Raw genomic sequence first — 21,171 nt, 5'->3', positions numbered from 1 at the left:
TAAAATAATTCAGTATTATCATGTTACTTTCATGTTGAGGTAACTGGATTAGTTTACTCTTTTTAATATGATTAGATAAAGAAGAAAAGAAAAGATGGAATAATATATTTATATGTTTACCTTGTCTTAGTGAATGTACTGTATTTAATATCATGTAAACATATTCATCACCCTGTCACTTATTTGGCAAATGATTGATGCATGTTTTATTATGTCTGTCTGTATGAATTTTTGAAAGATGAAAATTTTAAATTATGAAATTAATTATGAAATTTTGAAAAATTGTTGAAAAGAAAAGCCAAGAATGGACAGTACAACATCAACCTGCAGATGAGATAATGCAAAATATTCTATCAACCACAAAATAAAAACTTTCAATTTTTTTACGCATTTTAAATTTAAAATGGACCATCACACAATAAACTGCAGTTGAGATCGGTGTTTAAATGTGTGTTATTTATTTATTGATGACCAAAATTATTCGTACAATTATCTTTGCATACCTTTTTGTTGTTATCACTAAAATGTATTAAATAAAATTGCATTGGGAATTGTTATGCTCTAAACTGATTTGAAATGTTGTCATTGGATAGTGCTGTCAACTGCCTAAAATACTGTAACTAAAAATTATTTCCCTACATTTTCTTTTGTCCACTATCCTGCAAATGCTCTTAAAAAAAATTAATTCATTAAGTTCATACAAATTAATTCATTGATTAAAAAACATATCTTTTGAGTATCCGTTGATATCAATAGAAAAATAACAGGCCAAATACTGAATCAAATTTTGCGGTGCATGTAGCATTTCATACAAAAAATATTTGAAATAGCATAAAAACATAAGGCACTGATGCATTAGAAACAACATAAGAATCTCCCAGGAGCTCCAGGAACTGTAATATGATTGGATGAAGAGGCAGTGGGTGTGGTCAGTGAGTCATATGGCTCCTCCCTCTTTATTTGACTCCTCCTCCACATCATCATAGTCTGTTTTTAAAAACAAAAGCAAACTCATATTTTCATTGTTATAAATGCACCAAGATGTAGTTTAAATGAGAAACATAACAAATAAAAACAGATATATGTTATAGAAAGGTTACAATAACCTACCCAACAGGTTCCTCTCATCTTCACTGCTGTTCTTCACATCATCATACTCCTCCTGATCTCCCTCTGATTCACATGTGAAATAAAAACCTCACATTGTAGTTTGTAAATCAGCTTGTGTCATTAATGATGTTATTGATCTCTTTCACCTCATGACTGTCTGAGATTATTAGATTTACTCCTGATAAAGTCGTGATGATTCATTAATGGTAGAAATGTTCAATATTAGTGGGTGAAGGTGATCATGAAATGCAGTTCTGTGTGACTCACCTGTTACATCTCGAAAGATCTGTTCATTAATGATGACATCATCATAATGCTCTGGTGTGTCCACTACATGAACATATAGACAGAACAAACATTGCATTATATCTTACAATGTAATGGGATTAATACATAATATCATAAATCACTATAAAAGGATTATGGAAAAAACACCAATAACAATAAAAAGTAAACACCATTTTTGATAGAGTTCAGTCCACTTGTCATTACATCATCATAGCTCTCAGGTGTGTATTCTGTAAATTTAACATGAGACAATATATAATCTATATATATTTCTATATATACATATATACAGATTTTAATATATTTTTAATATTTTCTTTATTATAGAATAACCGAATGACACCTGTCTCACGATCTGGTTTCAGTCCATCAGTGATGACATCATCATAGTATCCCGGTGTGATTTCCTTCTTCATCTCTTCTGCATCAAAACATGTATAATTTGGGCATTTTTTAATATTTTGGGAATCAAAATAAATGTAAAATATACTGTTGCAGGTTTAGGGTAATGAATGTTAGCTGTGTCCCAATTCAGAGGCTGTGTCCTCCGGTCGTCGCATTTAAGAGAAGTAACCGTAATACAAATTGACTGTTATTCCTCATGAGGTGTAAAATACTGAAATTTCTTTCTTACTTTGCAATCTAACGGTTATTTTTCTTAAATGAGACCACCTCAGTGACGTATGCAGTCTTCAGATGCAACCTCCGGAGGACACAGCCTCTGATTGGGACACAGCCTCTGATTGGGACACAGCGGGATCACTGACCTTTCAGGACACTGCCATTGGTGACATCATCATAATATGCAGTCTTTAACTCTTTTTCTAATAAGATAAAAGTTTTACTGTTGTGAACAGTTGAATTAGTGTTAAAATGTGTAAATATTTTTTTTACACTTTTAAATCAAATTATTGATTTTAATCTACTTCAGCTCTCTAACCTGAGAGAAACTCATCAGCATCTTCATACCCAGAATGCAGTTCTTCAGAGACGAGACTCCCTGTTAAAGAAGAGCAGAACAGTCAGAAACATATTCATTATTCCATACAGATTGAATCCTCATTTCTCCTTTGGATCATGAAGCATTGTGTTACTTACAACACAACACAAATATTAATTACTTACACTTTAAAAGCATTAGAGGCAGAAATCCTAAGTTTTAGGCCTATTAGCAAACACACATGTATCCTCACATGAACCCATTCCTCACTGCCTTCCAGAAATACACACAGGAAGAGACAAACACACACACCTGCACCTAGACTTGCAAACATATGAACCCCTCCTTATACCATCAAAATACAGGAAGAGCCACTCACTGACACACTCACACACTCACACACACACACACACACACACACACACATAAACATGCACCTGCAGCTCTGTGGTTTTCTGTGAGGAATTATCTGGTTTAAAGCCGGAGGTTTAACAGGACTAATAATAGATGAACATTAAGTGTCTGACAAACTCTCTTATTAATAATATTAAATAAGATTCACGGCTCATGTCTCACCTCTCTGAGTGAAGTGATTGTGTCTGTGATGAATCTCCTCATAAACGGCCTCAGTCTTCGTCCTGTGTCTCCTCTTAGAGAGAGCTGTGAGTGTAGACAGACAAACCTGCTGTCAGTTCACAACACATGACTGATCACACACTGAATAACACACAATATGACAGTCTCTGGATCTCTCCTACCTCTCCTCATCACTCTGTTCTGCTGAATCAGTATAAGCAGTGGCACTAAGAGCAGTAAGAGCAAAACTCCCAGTACAACCACAAGCACAGAGAGAGACACTGGAGGAGTGACTGATGTTGAGCGCACTGTCTGAGAAACTGGAGGAGAAGCTGATGTTGTTGTGGCAGGAGTAGTGGACACTGACAAATCTGTCAGATCTGTCAAAACAGACACAGACAGATTAAAAATCATGCAAATACACAGTTAGTAGCACTAAAATGATGTGAAAATCACTTTTATCGGTCAGTGTTTTGCTCTGACCTGCACAGGTGAGTCCAGTGTGCTCTTTGTGGGAGCAGTCAGTGTGGTTCTTCAGGGAGAGAGGACAGTCCCACAGGTGAATCTCATTCCCTCTGCACTCGACTCTGTTCAGCCACACAACACCTTCACCAGCACCAAAGACTGAATTCCCATCAGCCCTCAGTGCTGCTCCACAACCCAGATGCCTGCAGACCACCTGAGCATCGCTGATGTCCCACAGATCAGCACAGACTGAACCCCACACAGCGTTATGATACACCTCCAGCCTCCCAGAGCACCGGCCCAAACCTCTATTCAGTCTGAGAGGAACATGATCTAAATCACACACAGAAACATCACTGACCAGCTTCAACACATTTACAACAAAACACACTAAAGCTTTAAATGTATGATTAGTGGATTACATTTATGAATTTGATTATGATTTTTAAATTCACATTTTAATGGAAAACAGTCTTAAATTAAAAATCTTACTTGAACACTGTCTCTGGTGAGGAGATGGAGAGGTAGAACATGTCAGACGACTCCGAGGAGACTCAGGATTCTCCTCCTCTGAGATTAAATATTAAGAGAACTGAACATTAGGACACAAAAATCATAACTTCTCTCAGTGAAACATATCAATGTGAAAACATAATTTAAGCCTCATAAATCATTTTAGGCTCTGTCCATCAAATTAGTGTTTCAGAAACAGTTTATTCACCACATTATATACAAACATTGTGTTTAAAGAAACATAACTACTGAGACCATCTTACATTATTTAAACATAATCTTACTTGAACAGGTGATTTTGGCCACTTCATCATTATTACAGTCATTCTGTCCCCAGGGTGAAGATGGACACTGCCACAGATTTGAATCATGAGGTCGACATTTCACTTCATCCAGCCAGTTACGAGCTGATTCCAGTCTTGATGTAGAAGAGGATTCAACACCAGATCTTCCACAGTTCAGCTCTTGACAGATCAGACTCGCTGTGTCTCTGTTCATCTGGTTCCAGCACACATTACCCCAGGATCCATTGTAGAAAACCTCCACATTCCCTTCACAGCCCTCAGTTAACCTGATCTCTTTAAACTCTAGATGGAAAAGGATGTGCATTAAAAATATTGGAGTTTAAGTTGTGCTAAACCTAAAATATCACTAAAATAACTGGTTAATACAAGGCTAATGCACACTGCTAGCACTGGTAGCATCTGAAAAAGATACTTAATTATATTTTTATAATATATTATGAATCTTATGTATTACTTGATTCTGCTTGGTCAATAAAAAAATATTTAAAAAGTAACGGCATCCATGGCAGCGCTGTCTATCAGACCATCATACAGTAAGATGGACTTTGTTGCAAAATATGACCCATCCACTCCTGATGATCCTGGTGTTTATTTTGCAAAAATTACCAGCTGCACATTACATTTGAAATTATATATTTAAAAATCAATCACATTACTTTACTGTTTACCTGAGCACACAACTCCTACATCCTCCTTGTGTTGACAGTCATGTTTCCCCCAGCCTGGAGAAGAGCAGTTCCACAGGGACGTCTCATTCCCCTCACACTCCACCTCATCCAGCCATATGGGTCCAGAACCAGGACCAAACCAGGCTGGTACCTGCTGGTTACTGAGGGCCACTCCACACTGCAGCTGTCTGCACACCACATGGGCATCTTTAATATCCCAGGAGTCATCACACACTGTCCCCCATGAGCCGCTGTGAAAAACCTCCAGCCTCCCTGCACAGTCTCCCCCAGAACCCACCAGCCTGATGGACCCGCGACCTGATATTCAGAGAGAGAAAAACACATTATTGATCACTAACAACTGAAGAATCTGCCCAGATGTTGTTCTCACCAAGGCAGGTGATTGACAGCTGTTGTGTGGAGCTGCAGTTGAGAGTTTGTGGAGAGCTGCAGTTCCCCAGATGAGCTTCACTCCCAGAGCACTGGAAGCCCGTCACACACTCATGACTGTGTTCAGGACTGGATGAAGAGGAGCCGGAGAAGTTCAGCACAGAGCCACAGCCCAGCTGTCTGCAGACCACAGAGGATTCAGTGAGACTCCAGGAGTCCAGCAGAACTCTCCTCCAGACCTGATGGATGGAAACTTCCAGCTCCCCCTCACACTGTCTCTCTCCAGACAACCGCACCAGACCATCACGAACAGCCAGAGAAGAATCTAGAGAGGAGAGCTCATGTTTTATTTGCAAGTTTGGTAATATGCTTTACATTAATACATTTTATAAAAAAAATAAATGAACATAAAGAAAACTGAAATATTGCATTATAGGCCTACTATTAAGTCTTTCAGGGGCATGAAATTAATGAAGTCAGTTATATGGACTCACTAGAGCAGACGACTCCAACATCTCGTCTATGAGAACATTCAGCTCGACTCCATGAAGAGACGGAACATTCTGAGAGTTTTGTTTCATTCCCGTCACAATCAAACACATCAGCCCAGATTTCACCACTTCCCTCTCCAAACCAGTCTGATCCCACAACAGACACAGAAATCCCACAATTCAGCTGTCTACAGAGGACACTGGCAGCTCTCATATCCCAGCATGCATCACACACTGTGCCCCATTTACTGAAGTACTGACGCTCAACTCGACCAGAACAGACGTCAGAACCATTGACCAGTCTGAGGTCAGTGTAACCTGGACAAAGAACAAAGATCTTACTGAAACTGATCAAACCAAGAAGAAACTGATCAAATAATTACATTTTATTTAACAATTTGATTTCTCTATAGAAAGGCTGAACATTGACATTTTACCAGAACATATCAGTCCTACGTCGTTGTCATGGGTGCAGTTTATATTCTGTGAGGTTGATGATGGACAGTGTTGAATATGCGATTCATTTCCTCTGCACTGAATCTCTTTTGATCCAATCTGACCATTTCCTTTTCCAAAAGCATCTTCTCCCAGCACCTGTACAGGAGCCCCACAGTCCAGCTCTCTACACACAACCTCTGCATCCTGCTGGTCAAAGGCAGCGTCACACACTGTGCTCCATCGTCCCCCAAAATACATCTCCACTCTTCCAGAACACAGGTGAGACCCGTCCACAAGTCTTGACCTTCCGTAGTTGATTGTTTCTGAATATATTTACACAAAAGAGAAGACCATCTGTCATAATGATTATGATATGGACATAAAACAATATTCTTTCATTAATAATAGATTTTATAAATAGATAAAATTGAGTTGTTAAGACAATAAAATATATACTACTCATTAAATAGCTGCTTATGATTTGCTCTGACAACAAATTACATTAAATTATTTTAAATTGCTTATAAGATGTTTATCAATGAAAGTCTGATCAGTGATGCATTAACAGAGTGATGTATGGAGCCGCTCACCTGAGCATCTGACTCCAGCATCTTCATCATGACCACAGTCACTAACACCCCATCCTCCTGATCTACAGTTCTTCAGTGTTGACTCTGATCCAGTACATTCCACATCATCCATCCAGATTTTACCTGATCCTTGTCCAAAGCGAGCCTTACGCACAGCCTCTAGAGCCTCTCCACATCCTATCTCTCTACACACCACTCCAGCATCAGGCATACCCCAGTAATCATCACACACTGTTCCCCACTGACCATCATGATGAACCTCCACTCTTCCAGAACAGCGACTGTTACCACCAACTATCCTCACAGTCTCAAAATCTGTACATGAAAGAGAGAGAAAGGGATCGAATCATGCAAATTCAAGATATGATGTAAAAAGTTGGTAAATAGAAATATATATTTCGATATTATATATATATATATATATATATATATATATATATATATATATATTTCGAACTGGACAACTAAAGCTGGGCATGACAAATCGGTTGCCTGTAAGATCTCAAATAATTTATAAAATGTAACTGATAATTAATGATCTAGTGTCACAAGATCTTAGTTTCTAGATATTACAAAGGTTTCTATTCAGTTAGTAGTGGTATATGCAATCATACGCAAACTACTTATTTAAAAATGTTAATTTTTACATCTTTAAAATCTATTTTGCACTTACCAGATGTGGTTATAGTGACTATAGAGGAGAGTAAAACGAGTGTCAGAAATCCCTCCATCTTCTTCTGCTCGTCACACTGTTTGTTTGACTCTGTTTCTCCTCTGCTCCCTCAAACACACTGAAGAAACTGGCTCCTGTCAGTCCCCTAAAGAGAGAGAGACTCTCACAGCTGCCAATGACACTCACTGTTACCTTATTAGACACAACAGAGGAAATCATCAAACACAATCACTGACAAATCACACAGCAGCATTTTTATTTTCTCCATATATATCAATAAAGTGTGAGCGCTGATGAGCGGGACTCCTCCTCCAGTGTGAAGAGACACTTCACTGAGGACAGACTCGTGTCAGTCATATGTCAGCGTGGAGAGAAAGTCACTCTAAACTTACAGGAGATTGATAGAGAAACACTGCAGGTTATATTCAGCATCAAAGCCTGTATCTGCACACACAACATACAAGACTGACTGATGACTGACTGCTCACTTACTGACACTTTATTCCACACACAAAAATACTTGATCTTTGTTATAAATATATAAATCATGTTAAAACTGAACATTTTAAAGTTATTTTTGGAACAAATGTGAATAATATCAAATGTATTATTATGTTCTAACCAAGGAGCACAATTAACAGTATGTTAATAAATTATTAAATAAACTGGAATGGTTGTGTACAACAAACAGAAAAGTTTCAGACCACATTTGTAAATAAACATTGTTTTCTTTTCCACATATATTCATCATTTAGCATTATATTCAACACATTTGTAGCTGTAATGTTTAATATTGCAATGCATAATTCCTCCAGCAGAAGGCAGCAAAACACTTATTATAAAGAGAAGCAGAAAAGAGTCTGTTCCAAGTTAGAGCTTCTCATATAGCCTACATTTATATTGGCAGAAAATGTAAATTACTTTGTTTATAGCTTCAAATTAGGACACTTTTTTGGTAAACTGTGTATTAAATACAAATAAATATATTCTAAACTGTTATTGTTTTAAACAAATGCTCAAGGTCTCTTGTATCTCCAGCTATGATTGTTTAAAGGAATATGGGTGTTTTTTTTTAAGATATACAAAGACTCAAAAATGAAAAGAACCCATTTTAATTCTATAGCCGTCTTCAGGTAAATTTGGGACACACAATTTAATCTAGTTTGTGATTGGATAATACAGTTGCTTGCAACAGGATATGGCACAAATTCTTTTCTAATAGAAATTATTCAAAATGTAAAACAATAACTTTATTAAAACATACACTCTATAATGGATTGTGTTGATGATGTTTCATGCACAGCTCTGGGCTCCTTTTTAAAACATTTTGGAACCAGTAATAACCTTTGACCTTTCAGTAAAAAGCTTTGTTTTTGTTTTGTGTTTTTGTACCTCTCTTGTTTGGCTGACATGTTTTTTTCCTTTTTGTGACATTTTCTGTAAAACAAAACAACTTTTCACATTAAGCAATGTATTAGGCTATCTATTTTATTTTATAGGATGTCCCACTTCCCATTTTATCAAACACTTTAAGGTAAATTGGGACAGTAACAAAAAAGACTCACCATTATCGCAAATTATTTTTTAAAAAGCACTACACCAAAAAGCTTATTTTGTCCCATTTTAGCTGATGTCCCGCTTTTGTAGACTTCGCCCTAGTTCAATTCATATCACATTAATTTTACTCTTTGTCTGCCTTTATGAAATAGGCTATTGTAGGCTACTAATACAATAGACTACACAGAATGACAATGATATAATAAGCTTATATTTATTGTATTTTCAGCAGGTTCTCATAATAAGAACCTCATAAGAATCGTTTCTAAAAGTAGGCCTAAGTGTTTATTAAAAATAAAATGAAACTGTCAAATAAAGCCATAAAAATAAAACATTAGTTGGATTCCTTTTTAACTGTTAATATCTCCCCCTAGAACAACAGATCGTCAAGTTATGCGTTCACTGTGTGCTGGTCAGTGATTTTATTGTAGCCTAAATAAATGTTGAACAGCAACATCCATTTATCGAACTTCATTTAGGCTATCGCACCCGCTCCGTTCTCCCGTTCCGTCTGAACTTTTCCCGAGATTCCAGCTATACAGTAGCTTACTTAGTTGATTTAACAATTTAATCAACAATTTAATTATTACAGCGGCCAACTCAATCCATGACCACGAGTGAAGTGCAATGTATCCATTAATTGCACAATAACTCACCGTGTTTATACCGGCCGCGTCCACAACGACTCGAAGCGAACTTGGCGTCACATCCATCTGATGCTGTTCATGTTTGAAGAGTTGTAATCCAACCAGGTGTTCTTGCTTCATTGAGAGGTGCTCGATCTCTACTTCCAGTCTCTCTGAGTTTGGTCAATACTCCTGTTGGCAAATTGTGTTTTGCTTCACCCAATAAAAATAATAATAGATCAGTCCGTACACTATTCCATCAGGACATTGTTCCTTAACCACCAGTGACTGGAATAATGCAGTTAGTAAGGCCTTTATCTGTTGAAAAAAAAGTGTTGATGCTTGCACATCTCTTTTCTTTTTACCAATCAAGAAAATGTTTTAGGATTTATTAGTAATTAAATTTATAATGAATTGTGTGTTGTATTGGAAGGATTTGTTATATGCTTTGTTGATTATAATCAATCTAAAAAATATCAATTATGTAATTAATCTGATCGTGTTCCCGCTAAATTCCACATTCATAAATTGAAATATCTAAAATTCTAAATGCTAAACCTCTCTTTCTTCTTTTTATGAAAGAACTTTAAAAATACTGTACCTCTTCTCAATTAAATTTTCTGAGAATAAAAAAGCCTTAAATTATTATCTGTTTGCAATTCTTTTCCTTTTTCGGTGTCATGTATTTCTCATAATTTGTCAATGTATAATTTGTATTAGTTTTTTTGTATTCTATTGTTATTTGTTATTGTCACATGTCTGTCCTGTTTTGTGCTGCACATGGGTGTTTGTTGTTTTGTGCCATGTGCTCTCCTGTCTATTGTCTAGCCCCTCCCATCTTGTTATCTAATTATTGGTTAATTTGTCCCACCTGTCTTTCTCGTTTCCCTCCTTTGTTAATTCCCCTATTTAGCCTCCCTGTGTTTGTAGTCCTGTGCTGGTTCGTTGTCCGAGTTACCTGTCCTCGATGTTCCTGTCTGTTGGATACCTGAGTTCTGAGTTTTTGTACTTCGTCTGTGTTTGTTTATTAAATCTCCTCTGCACTTGAATCCTCGTCTCTCGTTTAGTGTTCCGTGACAGAACGAACCAGCCCTATGTGGATTCAGCGGAGCGAGATTTTTTCTCCAGAGGAGGATAAGGGAAATTCCATTTCCCTATTTGAGTATTTCTCCAGATGCGCTCAAAGGACTTTGGAGGAGGAGAGCACCATGTCAGACGGTGATCAGATCGGAGAAGGTGGTCCGGTGGTCCGGAAACGGAGGAGGAGAAGGAAGACCTCCTCTGTGACTATTCCGGTGGTCCCAGTTCCGGTGGTCCCAGTTCCGGTGGTCCCGAGTCCGGTGGTCCCAGTTCCGGTGGTCTCGAAACACAGGAGGAGGAGAAAGGTTCCCTCCGTAATTGTTCCGGTGGTCCCAGTGCCGGTGGTCCCAGTGCCGGTGGTCCAGAGTCCGGTAGCTCCAAAACACAGGAGGAGGAGAAAGGCTCCCTCCGTAACTGTTCACGTCACGTCTGCCCAGCCAGAGACTGTTCACGTCACGTCTGCCCAGCCAGAGACTGTTCACGTCACGTCTGCCAGAGACTGTTCACGTCACGTCTGCCCAGCCAGAGACTGTTCACGTCACGTCTGCCCAGCCAGAGACTGTTCACGTCACGTCTGCCCAGCCAGAGACTGTTCACGTCACGTCTGCCCAGCCAGAGACTGTTCACGTCACGTCTGCCCAGCCAGAGACTGATCACGTCACGTTTGCCGAGCCTGTGTCACCGGACAAGATGGCCGCCGCAGAGCCTGTGTCCCCTGACAAGACGCCTGCTGAAACGTTGTTGGATTATTTTTCGATGCTATTCAAGATCCTAGAAATTCCCAGGAATGTTCACGTCACGTCTGCTGAGCCTGTGTCTTCGGACAAGATGGCCGCCACCGAGCCTGTTCATGTCACGTCTGCCGAGCCTGTGTCTTCGGACAAGATGGCCACCGCCGAGCCTGTGTTTCCGGACAGGATGGCCGCCGCCGAGCCTGTGTTTCAGGGCAAGATGGTAGCCGTCGAGCCTGTGTCTCCGGACAAGATGGCCGTCGTCGAGCCTGTGTCTTCGGACAAGATGGCCGCTGCCGAGCCTGTGTCTCCGGACAAGATGACCGCTGAGCCGGTGCCTGTGTCTGTTCCTGAGCCGGTGCCTGTGTCTGTTCCTGAGCCGGTGCCTGTGTCTGTTCCTGAGCCGGTGCCTGTGTCTGTTCCTGAGCCGGTGCCTGTGTCTGTTCCTGAGCCGGTGCCTGTGTCTGTTCCTGAGCCGGTGCCTGTGTCTGTTCCTGAGCCGGTGCCTGTGTCTGTTCCTGAGCCGGTGCCTGTGTCTGTTCCTGAGCCGGTGCCTGTGTCTGTTCCTGAGCCGGTGCCTGTGTCTGTTCCTGAGCCGGTGCCTGTGTCTGTTCCTGAGCCGGTGTCTGTTCCTGAGCCGGTGCCTGTGTCTGTTCCTGAGCCTGAGCCAATAGTGTCTGTTCCTGAGCCGGAGCCGGTGGTGTCTGTTCCAGTTCCTGAGCCTGAGCCAATAGTGTCTGTTCCTGTTCCTGAGCCGGTGGTGTCTGTTCCAGTTCCTGAGCCTGAGCCAATAGTGTCTGTTCCTGAGCCGGTGGTGTCGGTTCCTGTTCCTGAGCCGGTGGTGTCTATTCCAGTTCCTGAGCCGGTGGTGTCTGTTCCAGTTCCTGAGCCTGAGCCAATAGTGTCTGTTCCTGAGCCGGTGGTGTCTGTTCCTGAGCCGGTGGTGTCGGTTCCTGTTCCTGAGCCGGTGGTTCCTGTTCCTGAGCCGGTGGTGTCTGTTCCTGTTCCTGAGCCGGTGGTGTCTGTTCCAGTTCCTGAGCCTGAGCCAATAGTGTCTGTTCCTGAGCCGGTGGTGTCTGTTCCTGAGCCGGTGGTGTCTGTTCCAGTTCCTGAGCCTGAGCCAATAGTGTCTGTTCCTGAGCCGGTGGTGTCTGTTCCTGAGCCGGTGGTGTCGGTTCCTGTTCCTGAGCCGGTGGTTCCTGTTCCTGAGCCGGTGGTGTCTGTTCCTGTTCCTGAGCCGGTGGTGTCTGTTCCAGTTCCTGAGCCTGAGCCAATAGTGTCTGTTCCTGAGCCGGTGGTGTCTGTTCCTGAGCCGGTGGTGTCTGTTCCAGTTCCTGAGCCTGAGCCAATAGTGTCTGTTCCTGAGCCGGTGGTGTCTGTTCCTGAGCTGGTGGTGTCGGTTCCTGTTCCTGAGCCGGTTGTTCCTGTTCCTGAGCCGGTGGTGTCTGTTCCTGTTCCGGAGCCGGTGGTGTCTGTTCCAGTTCCTGAGCCAATAGTGTCTGTTCCTGAGCCGGTGGTGTCTGTTCCTGAGCCGGTGGTGTCGGTTCCTGTTCCTGAGCCGGTGGTGTCTGTTCCTGTTCCTGAGCCGGTGGTGTCTGTTCCAGTTCCTGAGCCAATAGTGTCTGTTCCTGAGCCGGTGGTGTCTGTTCCTGAGCCGGTGGTGTCTGTTCCAGTTCCTGAGCCTGAGCCAATAGTGTCTGTTCCTGAGCCGGTGGTGTCTGTTCCTGAGCTGGTGGTTCCTGTTCCTGAGCCGGTGGTGTCTGTTCCTGTTCCTGAGCCGGTGGTGTCTGTTCCTGTTCCGGAGCCAGTGGTGTCTGTTCCAGTTCCTGAGCCTGAGCCAATAGTGTCTGTTCCTGAGCCGGTGGTGTCTGTTCCTGAGCTGGTGGTGTCGGTTCCTGTTCCTGAGCCGGTGGTTCCTGTTCCTGAGCCGGTGGTGTCTGTTCCTGTTCCTGAGCCGGTGGTGTCTGTTCCAGTTCCTGAGCCTGAGCCAATAGTGTCTGTTCCTGAGCCGGTGGTGTCTGTTCCTGAGCTGGTGGTGTCGGTTCCTGTTCCTGAGCCGGTGGTTCCTGTTCCTGAGCTGGTGGTGTCTGTTCCTGTTCCAGAGCCGGTGGTGTCTGTTCCAGTTCCTGAGCCTGAGCCAATAGTGTCTGTTCCTGAGCCGGTGGTGTCTGTTCCTGAGCTGGTGGTGTCGGTTCCTGTTCCTGAGCCGGTGGTTCCTGTTCCTGAGCCGGTGGTGTCTGTTCCTGTTCCTGAGCCGGTGGTGTCTGTTCCTGTTCCGGAGCCGGTGGTGTCTGTTCCAGTTCCTGAGCCTGAGCCAATAGTGTCTGTTCCTGAGCCGGTGGTGTCTGTTCCTGAGCTGGTGGTGTCGGTTCCTGTTCCTGAGCCGGTGGTTCCAGTTCCTGAGCCGGTGGTGTCTGTTCCAGTTCCTGAGCCGGTGGTGTCTGTTCCTGAGCTGGTGGTGTCGGTTCCTGTTCCTGAGCCGGTGGTTCCAGTTCCTGAGCCGGTGGTGTCTGTTCCAGTTCCTGAGCCTGAGCCAGTAGTGTCTGTTCCTGTTCCTGAGCCAATAGTGTCTGTTCCTGAGCCGGTGGTGTCTGTTCCTGAGCTGGTGGTGTCGGTTCCTGTTCCTGAGCCGGTGGTTCCTGTTCCTGAGCCGGTGGTGTCTGTTCCTGTTCCTGAGCCGGTGGTGTCTGTTCCTGTTCCGGAGCCGGTGGTGTCTGTTCCAGTTCCTGAGCCTGAGCCAATAGTGTCTGTTCCTGAGCCGGTGGTGTCTGTTCCTGAGCTGGTGGTGTCGGTTCCTGTTCCTGAGCCGGTGGTTCCAGTTCCTGAGCCGGTGGTGTCTGTTCCAGTTCCTGAGCCTGAGCCAGTAGTGTCTGTTCCAGTTCCTGAGCCGGTGGTGTCTGTTCCAGTTCCTGAGCCGGTGGTGTCTGTTCCAGTTCCTGAGCCGGTGGTGTCTGTTCCAGTTCCTGAGCCGGTGGTGTCTGTTCCAGTTCCTGAGCCGGTGGTGTCTGTTCCAGTTCCTGAGCCGGTGGTGTCTGTTCCAGTTCCTGAGCCGGTGGTGTCTGTTCCAGTTCCTGAGCCGGTGCCAGTAGTGTCTGTTCCTGAGCCGGTGGTGTCTGTTCCTGTTCCTGAGCCGGTGCCAGTAGTGTCTGTTCCTGAGCCGGTGGTGTCTGTTCCTGAGCCTGAGCCGGTGGTGTCTGTTCCTGAGCCTGAGCCGGTGGTGTCTGTTCCTGTTCCTGAGCCGGTGGTGTCTGTTCCTGAGCCGGTGGTGTCTGTTCCAGTTCCTGAGCCGGTGGTGTCTGTTCCAGTTCCTGAGCCGGTGGTGTCTGTTCCAGTTCCTGAGCCGGTGGTGTCTGTTCCAGTTCCTGAGCCGGTGGTGTCTGTTCCAGTTCCTGAGCCTGAGCCGGTGGTGTCTGTTCCAGTTCCTGAGCCGGTGGTGTCTGTTCCAGTTCCTGAGCCGGTGGTGTCTGTTCCAGTTCCTGAGCCGGTGGTGTCTGTTCCAGTTCCTGAGCCGGTGGTGTCTGTTCCAGTTCCTGAGCCGGTGGTGTCTGTTCCAGTTCCTGAGCCGGTGGTGTCTGTTCCAGTTCCTGAGCCGGTGGTGTCTGTTCCAGTTCCTGAGCCTGAGCCAGTAGTGTCTGTTCCAGTTCCTGAGCCTGAGCCAGTAGTGTCTGTTCCTGTTCCTGAGCCTGAGCCAGTAGTGTCTGTTCCTGAGCCGGTGCCAGTAGTGTCTGTTCCGGTTCCTGAGCCGGAGCCAGTGGTGTCTGTTCCTGAGCCGGAGCCGGTGGTGCCAGTTCCAGTGCCAGAGCCGTTGGTGGTGGTGCCAGTTCCAGTGCCTGAGCCGGTGGTGCCAGTTCCAGTGCCAGTGCCGTTGGTGCCAGTTCCAGTGCCTGAGCCGTTGGTGCCAGTTCCAGTGCCAGAGCCGTTGGTGGTGGTGCCAGTTCCAGTGCCTGAGCCGTTGGTGCCAGTTCCAGTGCCTGAGGTGGTGGTGGTGCCAGTTCCAGTGCCAGAGCCGTTGGTGGTGGTGCCAGTTCCAGTGCCTGAGCCGTTGGTGCCAGTTCCAGTGCCTGAGTTGGTGGTGGTGCCAGTTCCAGTGCCTGAGCCGCCAGTTCCAGTGCCTGAGCCGTTGGTGCCAGTTCCAGTGCCTGAGCCGTTGGTGCCAGTTCCAGTTCCAGTGCCTGAGCCGTTGGTGCCAGTTCCAGTTCCAGTGCCTGAGCCGTTGGTGCCAGTTCCAGTGCCTGAGCCGTTGGTGCCAGTTCCAGTGCCTGAGCCGGTGGTGCCAGTTCCAGTGCCAGTGCCGTTGGAGCCAGTTCCAGTGCCTGAGCCGGTGGTGCCAGTTCCAGTGCCAGTGCCTGAGCCGTTGGTGCCGGTTCCAGTGCCTGAGCCGTTGGTGCCGGTTCCAGTGCCTGAGCCGTTGGTGCCAGTTCCAGTGCCAGAGCCGTTGGTGCCGGTTCCAGTGCCAGTTCCAGTGCCTGAGCCGTTGGTGCCAGTTCCAGTGCCTGAGCCGTTGGTGCCAGTTCCAGTGCTTGAGCCGTTGGTGCCGGTGCCAGTTCCAGTGCCAGTTCCAGTGCCTGAGCCGTTGGTGCCAGTTCCAGTGCCTGAGCCGTTGGTGCCAGTTCCAGTGCCTGAGCCGTTGGTGCCAGTTCCAGTGCCTGAGCCGTTGGTGGTGGTGCCAGTTCCAGTGCCTGAGCCGTTGGTGCCAGTTCCAGTGCCTGAGCCGTTGGTGCCAGTTCCAGTGCCTGAGCCGTTGGTGCCAGTTCCAGTGCCTGAGCCGTTGGTGCCAGTTCCAGTGCCTGAGCCGTTGGTGCCAGTTCCAGTGCCTGAGCCGTTGGTGCCAGTTCCAGTGCCTGAGCCGTTGGTGCCAGTTCCAGTGCCTGAGCCGTTGGAGCCAGTTCCAGTGCCTGAGCCGTTGGTGCCAGTTCCAGTGCCTGAGCCGGTGGTGCCAGTTCCAGTTCCAGTGCCTGAGCCGTTGGTGCCAGTTCCAGTGCCTGAGCCGTTGGTGCCAGTTCCAGTGCCTGAGCCGTTGGTGCCAGTTCCAGTGCCTGAGCCGTTGGTGCCAGTTCCAGTGCCTGAGCCGTTGGTGCCAGTTCCAGTGCCTGAGCCGTTGGTGCCAGTTCCAGTGCTTGAGCCGTTGGTGCCGGTGCCAGTTCCAGTGCCAGTTCCAGTGCCTGAGCCGTTGGAGCCAGTTCCAGTGCCTGAGCCGTTGGAGCCAGTTCCAGTGCCTGAGCCGTTGGTGCCAGTTCCAGTGCCTGAGCCGTTGGTGCCAGTTCCAGTGCCTGAGCCGTTGGTGCCAGTTCCAGTGCCTGAGCCGTTGGTGGTGGTGCCAGTTCCAGTGCCAGTTCCAGTGCCTGAGCCGTTGGAGCCAGTTCCAGTGCCTGAGCCGTTGGAGCCAGTTCCAGTGCCTGAGCCGTTGGAGCCAGTTCCAGTGCCTGAGCCGTTGGTGCCAGTTCCAGTGCCAGTTCCAGTGCCTGAGCCGTTGGTGCCAGTTCCAGTGCCTGAGCCGTTGGTGCCAGTTCCAGTGCCTGAGCCGTTGGTGGTGGTGCCAGTTCCAGTGCCAGAGCCGTTGGTGCCAGTTCCAGTGCCAGAGCCGTTGGTGCCAGTTCCAGTGCCAGAGCCGTTGGTGCCAGTTCCAGTGCCTGAGCCGTTGGTGCCAGTTCCAGTGCCTGAGCCGTTGGAGCCAGTTCCAGTGCCAGTTCCAGTGCCTGAGCCGTTGGTGCCAGTTCCAGTGCCTGAGTTGGTGGTGGTGGTGCCAGTTCCAGTGCCTGAGCCGCCAGTTCCAGTGCCTGAGCCGTTGGTGCCAGTTCCAGTGCCTGAGCCGTTGGTGCCAGTTCCAGTGCCTGAGCCATTGGTGGTGGTGCCAGTTCCAGTGCCAGTTCCAGTGCCTGAGCCGTTGGTGCCAGTTCCAGTGCCTGAGCCGTTGGTGCCAGTTCCAGTGCGTGAGCCGTTGGTGCCAGTTCCAGTGCCTGAGCCGTTGGTGGTGGTGCCAGTTCCAGTGCCAGAGCCGTTGGTGCCAGTTCCAGTGCCTGAGCCGGTGGTGCCAGTTCCAGTGCCTGAGCCGGTGGTGCCAGTTCCAGTGCCTGAGCCGGTGGTGCCAGTTCCAGTGCCTGAGCCGGTGGTGCCAGTTCCAGTGCCTGAGCCGGTGGTGCCAGTTCCAGTGCCTGAGCCGGTGGTGCCAGTTCCAGTGCCTGAGCCGGTGGTGCCAGTTCCAGTGCCTGAGCCGGTGGTGCCAGTTCCAGTGCCTGAGCCGGTGGTGCCAGTTCCAGTGCCTGAGCCGGTGGTGCCAGTTCCAGTGCCTGAGCCGTTGGTGGTGGTGCCAGTTCCAGTGCCTGAGCCGTTGGTGGTGGTGCCAGTTCCAGTGCCTGAGCCGGTGGTGCCAGTTCCAGTGCCTGAGCCGGTGGTGCCAGTTCCAGCGCCTGAGCCGGTGGTGCCAGTTCCAGCGCCTGAGCCGTTGGTGCCAGTTCCAGCGCCTGAGCCGGTGGTGCCAGTGCCAGCGCCTGAGCCGTTGGTGCCAGTTCCAGTGCCTGAGCCGTTGGTGCCAGTTCCAGTGCCTGAGCCGTTGGTGCCGGTTCCAGTGCCTGAGCCGTTGGTGGTGGTGCCGGTTCCAGTGCCAGAGCCGTTGGTGCCAGTTCCAGTGCCAGAGCCGTTGGTGCCAGTTCCAGTGCCTGAGCCGTTGGTGCCAGTTCCAGTGCCTGAGCCGTTGGTGCCAGTTCCAGTGCCTGAGCCGTTGGTGCCAGTTCCAGTGCCTGAGCCGTTGGTGCCAGTTCCAGTGCCTGAGCCGTTGGAGCCAGTTCCAGTGCCAGTTCCAGTGCCTGAGCCGTTGGTGCCAGTTCCAGTGCCTGAGTTGGTGGTGGTGGTGCCAGTTCCAGTGCCTGAGCCGCCAGTTCCAGTGCCTGAGCCGTTGGTGCCAGTTCCAGTGCCTGAGCCATTGGTGGTGGTGCCAGTTCCAGTGCCAGTTCCAGTGCCTGAGCCGGTGGTGCCAGTTCCAGTGCCTGAGCCGTTGGTGCCAGTTCCAGTGCCTGAGCCGTTGGTGCCAGTTCCAGTGCCTGAGCCGTTGGTGCCAGTTCCAGTGCCTGAGCCGTTGGTGCCAGTTCCAGTGCCTGAGCCGTTGGTGGTGGTGCCAGTTCCAGTGCCAGAGCCGTTGGTGCCAGTTCCAGTGCCTGAGCCGGTGGTGCCAGTTCCAGTGCCTGAGCCGGTGGTGCCAGTTCCAGTGCCTGAGCCGGTGGTGCCAGTTCCAGTGCCTGAGCCGGTGGTGCCAGTTCCAGTGCCTGAGCCGGTGGTGCCAGTTCCAGTGCCTGAGCCGGTGGTGCCAGTTCCAGTGCCTGAGCCGGTGGTGCCAGTTCCAGTGCCTGAGCCGGTGGTGCCAGTTCCAGTGCCTGAGCCGGTGGTGCCAGTTCCAGTGCCAGTGCCTGAGCCGGTGGTGCCAGTTCCAGTGCCTGAGCCGTTGGTGCCAGTTCCAGTGCCTGAGCCGTTGGTGGTGGTGCCAGTTCCAGTGCCTGAGCCGTTGGTGGTGGTGCCAGTTCCAGTGCCTGAGCCGTTGGTGCCAGTTCCAGTGCCAGAGCCGTTGGTGCCGGTTCCAGTGCCAGTTCCAGTGCCTGAGCCATTGGTGGTGGTGCCAGTTCCAGTGCCAGTTCCAGTGCCTGAGCCGGTGGTGCCAGTTCCAGTGCCTGAGCCGTTGGTGCCAGTTCCAGTGCCTGAGCCGTTGGTGCCAGTTCCAGTGCCTGAGCCGTTGGTGCCAGTTCCAGTGCCTGAGCCGTTGGTGCCAGTTCCAGTGCCTGAGCCGTTGGTGGTGGTGCCAGTTCCAGTGCCAGAGCCGTTGGTGCCAGTTCCAGTGCCTGAGCCGGTGGTGCCAGTTCCAGTGCCTGAGCCGGTGGTGCCAGTTCCAGTGCCTGAGCCGGTGGTGCCAGTTCCAGTGCCTGAGCCGGTGGTGCCAGTTCCAGTGCCTGAGCCGGTGGTGCCAGTTCCAGTGCCTGAGCCGGTGGTGCCAGTTCCAGTGCCTGAGCCGGTGGTGCCAGTTCCAGTGCCTGAGCCGGTGGTGCCAGTTCCAGTGCCTGAGCCGGTGGTGCCAGTTCCAGTTCCAGTGCCTGAGCCGGTGGTGCCAGTTCCAGTGCCTGAGCCGTTGGTGCCAGTTCCAGTGCCTGAGCCGTTGGTGGTGGTGCCAGTTCCAGTGCCTGAGCCGTTGGTGGTGGTGCCAGTTCCAGTGCCTGAGCCGTTGGTGCCAGTTCCAGTGCCAGAGCCGTTGGTGCCGGTTCCAGTGCCAGTTCCAGTGCCTGAGCCGTTGGTGCCAGTTCCAGTGCCTGAGCCGTTGGTGCCAGTTCCAGTGCTTGAGCCGTTGGTGCCGGTGCCAGTTCCAGTGCCAGTTCCAGTGCCTGAGCCGTTGGTGCCAGTTCCAGTGCCTGAGCCGTTGGTGCCAGTTCCAGTGCCTGAGCCGTTGGTGCCAGTTCCAGTGCCTGAGCCGTTGGTGGTGGTGCCAGTTCCAGTGCCTGAGCCGTTGGTGCCAGTTCCAGTGCCTGAGCCGTTGGTGCCAGTTCCAGTGCCTGAGCCGTTGGTGCCAGTTCCAGTGCCTGAGCCGTTGGTGCCAGTTCCAGTGCCTGAGCCGTTGGTGCCAGTTCCAGTGCCTGAGCCGTTGGTGCCAGTTCCAGTGCCTGAGCCGTTGGAGCCAGTTCCAGTGCCTGAGCCGGTGGTGCCAGTTCCAGTGCCTGAGCCGGTGGTGCCAGTTCCAGTTCCAGTGCCTGAGCCGTTGGTGCCAGTTCCAGTGCCTGAGCCGTTGGTGCCAGTTCCAGTGCCTGAGCCGTTGGTGCCAGTTCCAGTGCCTGAGCCGTTGGTGCCAGTTCCAGTGCCTGAGCCGTTGGTGCCAGTTCCAGTGCTTGAGCCGTTGGTGCCGGTGCCAGTTCCAGTGCCAGTTCCAGTGCCTGAGCCGTTGGAGCCAGTTCCAGTGCCTGAGCCGTTGGAGCCAGTTCCAGTGCCTGAGCCGTTGGTGCCAGTTCCAGTGCCTGAGCCGTTGGTGCCAGTTCCAGTGCCTGAGCCGTTGGTGCCAGTTCCAGTGCCTGAGCCGTTGGTGGTGGTGCCAGTTCCAGTGCCAGTTCCAGTGCCTGAGCCGTTGGAGCCAGTTCCAGTGCCTGAGCCGTTGGAGCCAGTTCCAGTGCCTGAGCCGTTGGAGCCAGTTCCAGTGCCTGAGCCGTTGGTGCCAGTTCCAGTGCCAGTTCCAGTGCCTGAGCCGTTGGTGCCAGTTCCAGTGCCTGAGCCGTTGGTGCCAGTTCCAGTGCCTGAGCCGTTGGTGGTGGTGCCAGTTCCAGTGCCAGAGCCGTTGGTGCCAGTTCCAGTGCCAGAGCCGTTGGTGCCAGTTCCAGTGCCAGAGCCGTTGGTGGTGGTGCCAGTTCCAGTGCCTGAGCCGTTGGTGGTGGTGCCAGTTCCAGTGCCTGAGCCGTTGGTGCCAGTTCCAGTGCCAGAGCCGTTGGTGCCGGTTCCAGTGCCAGTTCCAGTGCCTGAGCCGTTGGTGCCAGTTCCAGTGCCTGAGCCGTTGGTGCCAGTTCCAGTGCTTGAGCCGTTGGTGCCGGTGCCAGTTCCAGTGCCAGTTCCAGTGCCTGAGCCGTTGGTGCCAGTTCCAGTGCCTGAGCCGTTGGTGCCAGTTCCAGTGCCTGAGCCGTTGGTGCCAGTTCCAGTGCCTGAGCCGTTGGTGGTGGTGCCAGTTCCAGTGCCTGAGCCGTTGGTGCCAGTTCCAGTGCCTGAGCCGTTGGTG

The 21,171-nt window shown here is 49.1% G+C and overlaps 1 protein-coding gene across 1 annotated transcript; it reads right to left on the bottom strand.

Annotated features, from left to right (window-relative positions):
• Positions 1 to 444: 444 nt before the first annotated feature.
• Positions 445 to 7,794, bottom strand: LOC307157500 (scavenger receptor cysteine-rich type 1 protein M130-like). Its single transcript, XM_079869415.1, has 17 exons — positions 7,448 to 7,794; positions 6,775 to 7,089; positions 6,184 to 6,507; positions 5,750 to 6,064; positions 5,257 to 5,580; positions 4,866 to 5,183; positions 4,177 to 4,479; positions 3,872 to 3,949; positions 3,398 to 3,712; positions 3,097 to 3,294; positions 2,915 to 2,998; positions 2,339 to 2,398; positions 2,166 to 2,222; positions 1,742 to 1,819; positions 1,378 to 1,440; positions 1,111 to 1,173; positions 445 to 987 (listed from the first exon to the last, which is right to left on the bottom strand). The coding sequence occupies exons 1-17, from the start codon at positions 7,503 to 7,505 to the stop codon at positions 938 to 940; spliced, it is 3,003 nt and encodes a 1,000-aa protein (XP_079725541.1). The 5' UTR covers positions 7,506 to 7,794; the 3' UTR covers positions 445 to 937.
• Positions 7,795 to 21,171: the final 13,377 nt, after the last annotated feature.

This window comes from Squalius cephalus, assembly GCF_949319135.1.
Source record: "Squalius cephalus genome assembly, chromosome: 4".
NCBI lineage: Eukaryota > Metazoa > Chordata > Actinopteri > Cypriniformes > Leuciscidae > Squalius > Squalius cephalus.
This window is presented reverse-complemented; position numbering and strand designations above follow the sequence as displayed.